Source organism: Rhinichthys klamathensis, unplaced genomic scaffold (genome assembly GCF_029890125.1).
Source record: "Rhinichthys klamathensis goyatoka isolate OS25496 unplaced genomic scaffold, OSU_Roscu_1.1 h1tg000228l_1, whole genome shotgun sequence".
NCBI classification, from domain to species: domain Eukaryota; kingdom Metazoa; phylum Chordata; class Actinopteri; order Cypriniformes; family Leuciscidae; genus Rhinichthys; species Rhinichthys klamathensis.
Window position 1 is genome coordinate 172,232 of NW_026606752.1, and position 12,769 is coordinate 185,000.

The 12,769-nt window shown below is 37.4% G+C and overlaps 1 protein-coding gene across 3 annotated transcripts in view; it reads right to left on the reverse strand.

Annotated features, from left to right (window-relative positions):
• grm8b (glutamate receptor, metabotropic 8b) overlaps positions 1–12,769 on the reverse strand; it is a 205,371-nt gene that overhangs the window by 21,284 nt on the left and 171,318 nt on the right. For 2 of the 3 annotated variants that reach the window (XM_056264900.1, XM_056264898.1), the window contains 2 exons: positions 12,071–12,271; positions 9,342–9,389 (listed from right to left, as the gene is read on the reverse strand). In XM_056264900.1, the coding sequence (XP_056120875.1) occupies positions 9,342–9,389; positions 12,071–12,271 (249 nt within the window). The remainder of the gene's footprint in view (positions 1–9,341; positions 9,390–12,070; positions 12,272–12,769) is intronic. The other variant, XM_056264899.1, reaches the window with a different exon arrangement.

Here is a 12,769-nt window from a genome sequence, read left to right on the forward strand (position 1 = left end):
GTGAGCTTCCCCAGAGCCTCTGAAGGTGAAGTGAGTTTCCCCAGGTGTAGTTTAAACACACACGTTTAACTTAAAGTTACATTTGTAATGAATGTATTGTATACTAAAGACGATTCAGCATCAGCAAAAACAGCGCGTCTATTACGTTAGCCAAAATCAGCGGTCAATTCGCTCCCTCGTGATTTGTAAGAGCACTCTTCCCTTTGATTAGCCTAATTTTGATTTTAGTAAAGACAAGAACAGCTTAAGGCGAGACACAATAACATCGGGGTTTTTTTCACTGGTTAATTTGAAGATTTTGGGCTATTTGTCTTCAATAACATGTCTTCTTTCAGACTTGTGGTGAAATTTTTTTTCCAAAAAAACACATTTAGGACTTTATTTTACTACACTTTGTCTATTTGCGTCAGTATTCTCCTAAATTCAACAGAAGTTGTCGTTCTAAATCAACATGTTGCTCCGCGATCGCTGCATGTCAATGTCATCACATACATCTCTGTTGGAAAGCTCTCTCTCCTGTACATTGTTGTCGTATCCAAATATGGTCATTTCCTTTTAATCAGCAACCAATCGTGAAAGTACAATGGGCATTTAACTCTAAAACCGAAATCTCATTGGCTGATGTCAATTTCTGACAACGTGATTCGTTCAGATGCATCACGTGACGTGCTCTGACATTTAGATATGCGTTTTTGACCGTTTTTCTGTTCAGTTGAAGGCCATAAATGCTGTGATTTAGGTGGTTTGTATTGTTGTTGCTAATGATTTGGTAAGATATTGTGTCTGTAAATAGTTGTTTCCACTAAAAAAAGTATGAATTTTTACATTACAAATCTTTAAATGCTGTTTTCTCAAAATTAGTTTTTTGTCATTCTCCAGTACAAACATCTCAGCCTGTGTAGCACCTATGTACACCAAACTTTCCAGTTATACACTTAGCAGTATTCTGAAGATATTTTCAGAGGGATTTGTTAATAAATCATTCCTAAAAACCTTTGTAGTGTGTAAGGGCATGATTAAACAATAACGTTAATCATTTAATAACGATTAAATGTGTTTTTGTGTTTGTTTTGTTAAAGCAATTCACATATAGGGATTCCCATGTACCGTCTACCCCTGCCACCCTGCCAAGACCTCTTGCCACCCCTTTGCCCCCCCATATAAAATTTTCTAGATCCGCCACTGGCACGTAGGCCTATAGATGGCTGCCTGCGCCTTATTAGAATATACGCATCAACCAATCAATCGCATCCACTCTTCACTTCATTCTATTCTTAAAACACATGCGTCATCATCGACCCCAAAAATTTTCGGTAAGTTTGATTATTAACTTGATGGATGTATGATGCTTTTTGTGTTTGATCAAACTCTATTTTCGCCTAAAGGGCTGGCGATAATATATCCGGTAGAAATATGTACATTTTCCTGCGCCATCATGATACAAGTTTATAATTTAAACGCGTTTTTTAAACATTGTGGTTTGGATACAAATTATTTTAAACTGCTCAGGCACAGTAAGCAGCGGGAGAGAATTCATTTTGGTTTTGAGACCATGGTGAACTTGAGACGGTTTTGCACAGCGCACTTGAGTTCCGACCCTGAGGTCTTAAAGTGACAGTAGCTACTAATAAAGCTGCTGTCGCCATTTCTGCAATAATGTTAATCAAACATTAGAAATAAAGTTATTTACTGCCCTTGAGTGATTCACTTTTGTAGAATAAATAAGAATGAATGTTGAATTTATAGAGAAAACTATGTATTATTTATTTGATCACTTTATACAATATAATATTATTCAGTGCTTTAAGTTTTTCAAGTAGGTCGATTTCTTATGTGCCTTTGTTCTATTGTTATTTGTGACTCTTGTCATCAGTAAGCTTGAGATTCTTTTCTTAAGCTACTATTATTTTTTGTGATATTGAAATTGGTCACAAGAATTATGAAATTTGAGTGGCATAAAATTTTGATATGATAAAAAATCGTATTAAAAGTAATATAACTTAACTGTGAAGTATATCATAGATGAATAAAACGACTCGTATAATGATAGAACATTTAGCTCATGTAGTTGGTGACCTAAAGTGGTGGTGGGGGGGCCCTGCAGAGCTCATAGCCCCGGGGCCCAGTGAGCTCTTAATGCGGCCCTGCCTGTAGGTCGCGCCTGTGTTTCATTAAACCAACTATGATAGTTTGATTAAATGGTAAACGCATCAATATACATAGACTAAATAAAAAGTGACTTTAATACTAGGCCTACTTACCAGTAATGTGACTTTTGGTGCTGGTTTTGTGCAGTGCTTTGTAGTCAATTAACATCCATTGTTGAATTCAGATCACTTCATAAATGTTAATTCGTTTGTCCATCTATTTTCAAACGATTTATGAATGACTGGAAAATTACCGCTCCACTTCACATTGTCTAATGAAATTTTTAACTTCTTGTGCCAGATAACGATTGGTCAGTGTATTATAGGCCTACATTACAAACAGGCTTCAATGAATTCTGTAATATTTTTAATTGAATCGACGCACTACCTTTTATTATTGAAAAAAAAAATGTTTTGTTCATTCCTTCCTGCCGTCGAGCAATATACTCACTGAAACAACTATATTTGGCTCGAGAACATCAGTTCCCGAGCAGACTGTGGAATACCTATGTTTACACTAGTGCATTGTCATTTTAAAACACATAACTTTTGCTACGGTTACGCCTGCCGTCCATACATTAGCATACTCCAGAGTTTTAGACCCTCGTCCGAAGCAAGACACGCAACTTGACGCAGGTGACGCAACCCATAGCAACGCGTTGCGGCAACGACACCTCAGATTGACAGAAACGTAAAAATAAACGTGAATTTTCCCGCTTCGATGCTTCACTGGTTATTTGACGGACATTGGGTCCGTCACACTGGAGAAATGTTAGCGGTAATGTGACCAGAAATATTTAAGACCCATCGAATCTGAATTTAAGACATTTTAATACTTTTTAAGGCCTTTTATTAGGAAAACTTTATTTAAGACTTTTTAAGACTTTTTAAGGACCCGCGGCCACCCTGAGCACACATACGTAACGGCGAAGAAGATGCGCCAAGTAGCGTCTACCATAGATATCCATAATAAAGGCTAGATGTCTCGTCCGCGCTGCTGGCCATTTATGGCCTTTATTATGGATATCTATAGTCTACACTGCCAGGAAGAAATAAGACGAGGAAGATGCGAGGCAAGATGAATGTAGAGCTGCTGGTCTCGTTGGTGTCGGAACATAAAGAACTAACTTATGACAAACGCGACAGCGACTACAAAATAGGACTATTTCTGTTTTACATTAAGCGCCATCTAATGTCAGGGAATGAATTTGCATGTTCACTCGGCTCATCGTCAGCGAAAATTGCTTGGGTGTGAACACAAAATACGCGTTAATGACGAATTAATGACGAATAATGCGCGCCGATATTCGTCCCGGTGTGTACGGGGCTTGAAGGCCTGTTCACACCGGGACGAATTTCGCGCGCGATATTCGCCGACGTTTAACGCCCCGTGACTAAACAAAGGGCGCCGAAAAACGCCACGCGTAAAAGCGTCATTTTCAAATAAAAAAACCCGCCTCGGGTTCGTTTTTTTAGTTTGGCGCACCGCGTCAAAAACTATCCCACCAATGAGATTGGCGCTTTTGCTCACGTGTCTGGAGCTTCTGAAGTTACAGTAAAACACAACTTGGGGGCGCTCAAACACAAAACGGTCTTGCCGAGCACACATAAGTAACGGCAAAGAAGATATACGCCAAGTAGCGTCTACACTGCCGGGAAAAAATAAGACGAGGAAGATGCAAGGCAAGATGAATGTAGAGCTGCTGGTCTCGTTGGTGTCGGAACATAAAGAACTATATGACAAACGCGACAGCGACTACAAAAATCTTGATAAAAAAGAATGTTATGGAGTGGTACTGCAGAGCAAATGGGCGCCATCTAATGTCAGGGAATGAATTTGCATGTTCACTCGGCTCATCGTCAGCGAAAATCGCTTGGGTGTGAGCACAAAAAACGCTTTGAAAAACGCTGCCGAATAACGCGCGCCGATATTCGTCCCGGTGTGTACGAGCCTTTAGGGTTACATATATAACACAGTTCCCTAAAAAAAGGGAACGAGACGCTGCTTTAGTTCTTGACGCTATGATGTTGCCTTTTGCTTGTGCCGGTGTGTGAAGCACGTGTAAAAACACACTAATCATTGGCCGAGGCAGTCATGTGACATCACTCAGCCTGCTGGCACGACTAAAGAAACGCCTGAGATAGACGTCATCAACTTCGATTCGTCTGAACGAAGGCATGCATGCCTGAAGTATGACAACATGACGCAGCGTCCCGTTCCCTTCTCAGGGAACCCGAGGTACACACGTAAGTTACCCATCAAAAGGAGTCAATAACAGTTACAACGAGCCACAGACAGAACACGGATCACGCACTGACCCTCACATAAATTGTCTAGCGCAATGCGTCTGTTTTTGCATAAATTTGGCATAAGCCTCTTGATCTTGATGCAGGACACTGACCGTTCTCTAATCAACGGCTTGATTGTGGCCTTTTGCTAGTGCAATCCAAACGCCTCGCGCGAACACTGTGACAATACAGAAGGAATGATTAGAGGGTGGATGAGATGTTTTGATTAAGCCAAGTCTTGATTTAATCACAGGTCAGACCTCATTTTCAAGACTTGCAATTAGACAGAGGTAATTCAAAGTGGTCTGTGGAAAGAACAACATGGAGAGGGAACGTGCCTAAAACCAACGAGCCATCCTACTGTAATTTATGCGTGGCGTGTAGGCACAAGTTTGGGCTTGATCTCGGCATTACTTTTCACAGTATATGCACCGCAGATATCATCCGCAGTGGAGTGAATCACTCTTGTGCACTGCCTGAAGATGTATCTCATTATAACACTCTATGGCTAATATTCAGCATCAACAATGAATCAGCTCAAGTGTGCTGTATTTAAAAAGAACAAAGGCGAACAAAACGAGTTTATGAGTGTGCGACGGCTCCCAAAAAATCCTGCAAACTCAAGTCTCAATTATTAGGGCTGAATACACAATTCCTAAATGATAAAAAAAAGGGTGATTTCTGCGTATAAGGGATACTTCTGAACCGCTATCTTAGTTCATTTGCTGTGAGGGAAACAGACATGTAGGGAGATTCATACTACTAGCTATTCCAAGTGCACCAAGTTTTGTTGAGGAAACCAAACAAATGTTAACAATGAAGAAAAAAAACATGGTCTCAGCTTTGATTATTATACGGCCAGATACTCAATTCCCTTATGTTACAGGCTTTTGAACCGCTACATCTTACTTAATTTCCTATGAGTGAAATGCCTTCAACAACCTTGCGAACTCGAGGGAGATTCATACTAATAGCTATTTGATGGAGCTCATGCTCAAGTGGTGTGTTTCCCAGCTCTCTTGCGGGAAGTGCTAACCTAATCAACAGAAGTTGAATGCTCGAGACGCTCACGCCCTTGAAACACAGCCCGAGTAAATGATAAAAAAAGACAGTTTTTGCTTTAAGGAGGGCGTTCAGTCATGAAAGATCATCTCTGTAGGGTACGTCTCTACTATCCCATCCACCAGGCTTGGGCCACAGCCAACTGTGTAACCACATCACTGAGAACCGTGGCCACTAGCATTGCGTTCTTGGCTAAAGTGAAGAGTTGCGAGCCCTACGCTGGTTCATTCTATTGGATTAGAATGTTTTATGCGTGTTCTGAGAGCTTTGTGCCAAAGTGAAATGCAGAAGGACTACCTGAGGCTTGACCTTAGGACACATAAGTTGCCCAAAGAAAATAGTGTTGAGGAAGGCTTGCTTCTCTGAGGTCACATTTCTTTAAGGAGTTTTATGCATCAAGTCATCCACAACTTTGTCCAAGTTTATCTATTCTTGAGGAAATCAAATCATGGGCATTTAATTGATGAAGATAGAAAGCAAAGAAAGAAAGAAAATAAGAAAGTGAATAAATAAGAGAATGAATGAATGAATGAAACACAGCCATATTTATATATATATATATAAAAGATACAACAAAATAACTAACATGGAAAATAAAATAATATAAAAAATGAAACAAAAATAGAAGTTAACAATGGAAAACTAAATAAACGTTAACAACAGAAAACACAATTTAACAATGCAAACATAAAATGAAATAAAATAGCTAAATTAAAATGAAAATTAAGAGAAAAGAAAACAAAAAAAACAGAATCAATTATATAAAATCAAATCAAAAGTTATTAGAAGATGGAAAATAGAATAATACAAAATAAAACAAAAGTTAACAAATTTAAAACTAAAAAGGTAATAACAGAAATAAAATGAAACAAATGGAAAATAAAAAATATAACGTTGATTAATCCCAAAAGTACAATGTAAAAAGAGATGTGCAGGAGCAGAAGGAGGTTATGATTGAACCAAGAAATAGAACCGAATGTAGAAACTAATTTCCAGACCACTGCCCCTTACAGTGACCTGATACAGTAGAAATCAAATATATCCTCTTACAACACTATCCCGGCCTCGACATCAAAACTATAGTTTCATACAGCCGCCGCTTATAATGGAAGACAACCAACGAGTCTATAAGACAGGCGTATGAATTCTCAAGTCTTACACTTCAAATCCATGCAACCTAACATCCAGGTTAACCATCATAACTTCATACGCAGCACAACACATGACTGCTCGCTGTTTCCTTATGAATCAGGCCAAAGATTATACTCATGATCTCATGCCAGAGTTTGATGGCAAAGCACCCACATGTCAGAAACAAATGAACGTGTCAAAAGGTTAATTCGTCAATTATTCAGCTGTCCGATGTGAAGTAGTGATGCCCTTTTCCCAGACTGAGATAAGGCATTGCGTATTAAAGAAACATAAGATGCCTAAAATCCCGTTCATCGAACCCATCTCTCTGTATTGATTCTCCCACTGTTTATAAAGACAATTAGCTGTCGACATGCTCACAGCAGAAGCATTCAACGTCCTTTCCCTGTCCTCCATTTATTCAGCCATTATCCAGATACTTAATAATCTGTTTTCACTAAGAGAAACTAAGAGAAAATCGATAATAGAGATGAAAACACAATGAAAACATTCCAGGTCAGTAATGTAATCAATCGCTCACTATTAAGACACTCTGACTGGCTTGTGAGAGTTCTTCTTCTTAAATGTGGAATACTCTGCTACTACTGTACAACCATTAACTATATACTTTAAACTGTGTTGTAGGGCTGGACTTGAGTTCACTTCAGTATGGAAAACAAAACAAACGACATGCACAAATAAGAAATACAAAAAAATAAAAAATACACATGGGCAGATATGGAATATATTTACAAAAGTGTGACTTGTGTTCCCTTTAGTATGCATTGCACTGCATGGCATAAATAAATAAAAATTGATAAAAATAAATAAAAATACATGAGAAAATATCACAAAGGCAGGACTTGAGTTCCATTTAGTATAAACTAAACTAAGCTAAACTAATAAAATAAAAAAACACATGGTATGTATTGCACTGCATGGCATAAAATAATAATAAAAAAATAGCATGAATGAATGAATGAGTGAATGAATGAATGCATGGATGAATGAATGAATGGATGAATGCATGAATGCATGAATGAATGAATGAATGAATGAATGAATGAATGAATGAATGAATGAATGAATGAAAGAAAGAAAGAAAGAAAGAAAGAAAGAAAGAAAGAAAGAAAGAAAGAAAGAAAGAAAGAAAGAAAGAAAGAAAGAAAGAAAGAAAGAAAGAAAGAAAGAAAGAAAGAAAGAAAGAAAGATATAGTACTGAGGTTTATACTTGGATATATGTTGGCCACTACACCACAAGTGTGCAAGCACGTGTACAAAACAACAACTACAAGACGTTTGGTGTGATCATGATGACAGACATGTTCATTTCTTTGCTCTGCTCTCCCTTCAGAGGTCTAACACACATCTAAAAATAAGCATATGAAGCCACTGAAGTGCATCTGATTGCAGTTGACTTGGCAATTGCCTGCTGGCGATAGTAGCTGTCATAGCTCTGGGATAAAGGTTGAGGGTTTGATACTCGACTCCTCAGATCTGCTGCTTTTATCATTGACTTGATTAAAATGGTCCTCTTGCTGTTTGCCACAAAAAAAACAAAAAAACATCCCTTACTGACTCAATCAAGCGTTCCACGTAAGAAAACAGAAATGAAATGTCAGTTGTGCATCATGTGACACATCCTAAACACATATGATGGCTCATATATGCACAAATACACACACTCAAGATGAGTGTAAAGATGAACAAACGTACGCAAGCACACACCGTTTTGAATGTTAACGAATGCAAAAACAGCAATTGAAATGCATTTTGTCAAACGAATTAAACATTACAAATTACACTTGACTCATGAATCCGACTGAACGTAAACATCAACAATTTATGGTCACATGATTGAGCACAGCCAAACTAGCGTGCGCTTACGGTCGCATACATCCCTAACGCCGTTGTTTGTGCAAAGGCGTAAACCCTTCAAGCCACACTTTTGCATTCATTACGCTGAGGAGCGAACTGGCCATGTTTCAACCTAAAAGACAGGAAATCCTTCCTGCAATCTTCTACATCCTCCAAATCTTCAAAACGTCTTAAAAACAACTCATTTAAACATACCATACCTCCTGAACCTTTATATTATCTCATTATATCTTAGCAAATGTTGATTTAGTATTTATTATGATTAGTTTGATTAATTATTCATAATTATAATCATAAATGTGATCTAATTAGATCAAGCAATTTGCAGGGTTATTATCTTTAAATAAAACTATAATTAAAACCATTAAAAAACTTTTTCATTTCTTGAAATAAAAAAAACATTAACTGAAATAAAAAAATAGAAACATTTTATTTCAGCTAGATGGAATGGCAAAATTACTAATTTTCCTTTAGTTTAAGTTAAATATTGAACATTTAAATATTTAAATACAAAAAAATTACTAAAACTTTAGCTACAATGAAAAAAAAAGAAAAAAAAAATCTAATTCAAAATATAAAAAGGGGTCATGACATGGATTTTTTTAAACATGTTCCTTGAGGATCCCTTTTAACGTAATTACATTTTTTTTTTTGCACACAACCGAAATATATATGCGGAAAAAATATTATTTTCAACCCTCATTCTGAAATGATCCGTTTTTTAAGGGGCGGCTCCTTTAAAGCTGTCAGTAAACGACCACAGTTATGATTGGCTAACATTATCCATTTAAAACCCTAATTTACAGTCAAAGCATTATGAAATCATTTACTTACGGTTTGTGATGCAGCTGCTGTCAGATCCAATACAGATGAGTGCTTCATCTGTCAACAAAAGTTTTTTTTACAAACTCTCCATTAACTCTGCCTTGTTTACAAAACAAAATGCTCAGAACAAACATAGAATTCTCCGATGCGATTCAGGATGCCATTAAAATAACGACCCTTGTTTCCGATGCTGGGATCCTTCTGAAGTCGGTACAAAGATGCAAACGAGCAGTTTAAACTGGACGCGTCAAAGCGAACGGTCTTTCACTCTTACATCTGTCCTGTTGTCGACAGACTCAAAAACTGACACGCATCTGTATATCCAGTGTAGACAGCGTCAGTGATTATAATGTCATAGTTGCTTTTGACGCGACGCTCACATCCAGTATAGGTAAATGTCAGCCGTTAAGCAACTAAATGCCAGAGGGCGGGGCCTATGGTGCGATGATGTATAACTATTCGTCAGTGTCTTGCTCTGGAGGCAGTCATATGCAAATTTATTTGTCCATGTGATGTCATAAATCCGCAAATATCATATAAATGCTTTGTTTAAAACAAGGAGGGCGTTTTAAGCTATGAAACTTGCTAAGTAAAGTATATATGTCATGACCCCTTTAACAAAAATTATAGTCACACACTGTATATCAAGGATACAAAAATAACTCTGGTAATTTTGTAGATTTTATTGAATTAATTGGTTAATTTGATTTTTTCTGGTGTCATGTGATGGTAAATCTCAGGCTAGAAGAGCATAAAAGATATTCGTTTTGTTGAAATTATATCGAACCAGTTTTTCAAATATCTGTGGATCAAAGATCTTATGGCGTCATCAAATGTACAAATGAATCCAGTACGAAAAGCAAATATGAAACTGGCCAGACCAAGCTATTCATTTATTCATGTTTAGCCACTGAAATGTAGCTACATAATGCAGAATGGAGTAGCATCCATAAATGTTTGACCAAATGACTCAACCACATAAAAGAAAAACACATGTAGCCTATGGTGGGAATCATTCATTCTTTCATGCCTGGAAGAAGTCAAACATTCATTTAGAGACCTCTTTTCACATAAGTCCCATACAACAATAGTGCCGTCCAACATTTTCCCCTCAAATATACATTATCACATAGAAGTGTGTCACGTTGCAGAAGAAAAATGGGCTGTGAATGCCGTTACATGTTCTTAAAGTTTAAAGTAGTATGTGTTATTTACATATATCAGATTGACTCAAATGCTTTGAAAAGATAGAGGAGCACCACTGTATGAGAAAGAAGAGGAAGTGGGCATGTGACCATCTGCATTATTGCATAAACCCCTACTTAAAAGGGAAAAAAAAAAATCTAAAAAGATTTGTTAAGCCAGGCACACACCAAGCCGACGGTCGGCCAACGTCGGGACGTTTTTGAGCGACTTGATGAGAGCAAAAGTGATGAAAGCGAGCGCAGAAGTCATGAAGGCACAGAGAGAAGGCTGTTCTAATTTTACGTCAAGAGAACATGATCAGCATGATTAATATTCAAAACAGTTAGCAAGCGCTGCTTTGTCTATGGTTTGTATTCCTGCAGTCTTAGTTTCGTTTTCCCTTTTTGAATGACTAATATAGACGAATATTTCTGGTTAAATTGACAGTTATCTCCTTTACACGCAGGTGCAGAACGCACATGCTAGCTGACAGTCGGCTGTAGTGCTTTCGGTGTGTTCAAGCACAGCTTTTTTTCCCGACAACACAGTCGGCCTTCATCAGCGCTAGTTCTTTGGCGTCACTTTGGTGTGTCCCTATCTTCAAACAGAGAAAAAAAATCACCTTAAAAATGTGTGAGATGTGGTTTCTGGAGAAGATCACTCAAATGATGTCGCAAGAAAAGGGAACCCTGTACCGAGGAATTTTCAATGCACTGCACGGAGCAAAAAAATGTAGCAGCATAAACGTTTTCTATAAAGAGATGCGAGTGCGTAGATGAGGTGAGGAGTTCATGTAGGGAGGGACATGAAGTTGCAGAATGCAGAACTGAGGAAGAGGAGTGTGGACTGACAGTAGGGAAGGGAATTGTACAGTAAGGAACTGAATGATTCTGGTTCCTTAAAGATTATGTGCATTTTCTTAGTCATTTTGAGAAAGAAAGAATAAGCACTACTTAAAAAGAGTTCCAATTGCACTTGCTATCCTCAGAAGCCATTGTCAAATCTGACTTCATTTCAGATATCAACAGAAATCAGAAAAAAATCTGAAATAATTTGGATTATTAAAAAAAAATAAAGTACATTTTTATGCACTGGTAAATAAACTGCAGACATTCCAGAACTTTACAGAAACAACAACAACAACAAAATTTAATAAAAAAAAGTACTTTTTTTTATATAAATCTTTTTAATTCTTAGAGTCCTAGAGTTCTTAAAGTTAGGCATAAATTACATAAACATCAATTCATTAAACATGAATTATACAAGTTAATATATCAATTATTATAGTCAAATTAAAGAAAAACATGATTTTTTAATACACAATGAGTCCTACAAGATATGAATGTAGAAAATTAAATGATTAAGTTTTTTTTTTCTAAATGCACATGTATTTTCAAAGTACAGACATTTCTGATAATGAACAAAGGTGGCTTTTTAAAAAATTATGCAAATTAATTCGAACTTCAATCGGGGTTGAAGTTCAAGTGTGCTTTCTAACGATCCAATTAAACTGACAAGGAGAATAATTTGTTAGAATAGCGGATGTTTCTCACCATTAAAGCTGACGTTTCTGATGTATCCCAGCAGCTCCTTGCCATCTATGCTGCTCATGCGGGGGCAAAGGCCTGGATATCCCAAACAGAGGTCCCTATGCATGCGGTGCAGCGCGTGGGCCATGGCGTACACCGCGTCCATCACAAACTGCACCTTCCCCTCTTGCTCGTAAGTGGACTCCCTGCCAACCTTCTCCAAGCCTGCAATAAAAGAAGACATGAGTCCAATGCAAAATGTTCAAATTTATAATTTTTTTCTAAACATGCCCAAGTGACAGGTTTGGTGCAACTCCTGAGTTCCTGGCCAGCTATGGGGAAAAGCATTCATTTATATGCAAGTTTAATTTATTTTCAAAGGATTTCCAATGTAATTTCTTCTTTCCAAAGCATGCCAAACTAATTCACACAATGCCTCAATGCCTGATGATGAATTCATGCCGTGCTCTGCGATAATTAGTTTATTAGCGCCGGCGGGAGTGACCTTTCCAATGAGGTTAGCAAGAGAAAATAACAAAAAACAAACAACACCAACAACAATATGAGTGTGAATCCACTGCAAAGACTCCACTAGCTAAACCCTAAGTTTGAACGTGGTCATTTTTCATCTTTTTAAAAAAAATATTTAAATAGGACTTATTTTTCTTTTTTACATTGTGTGCAACATTGCTGTTTAAGCATGGAAAAGGTCTACAAAGCTAC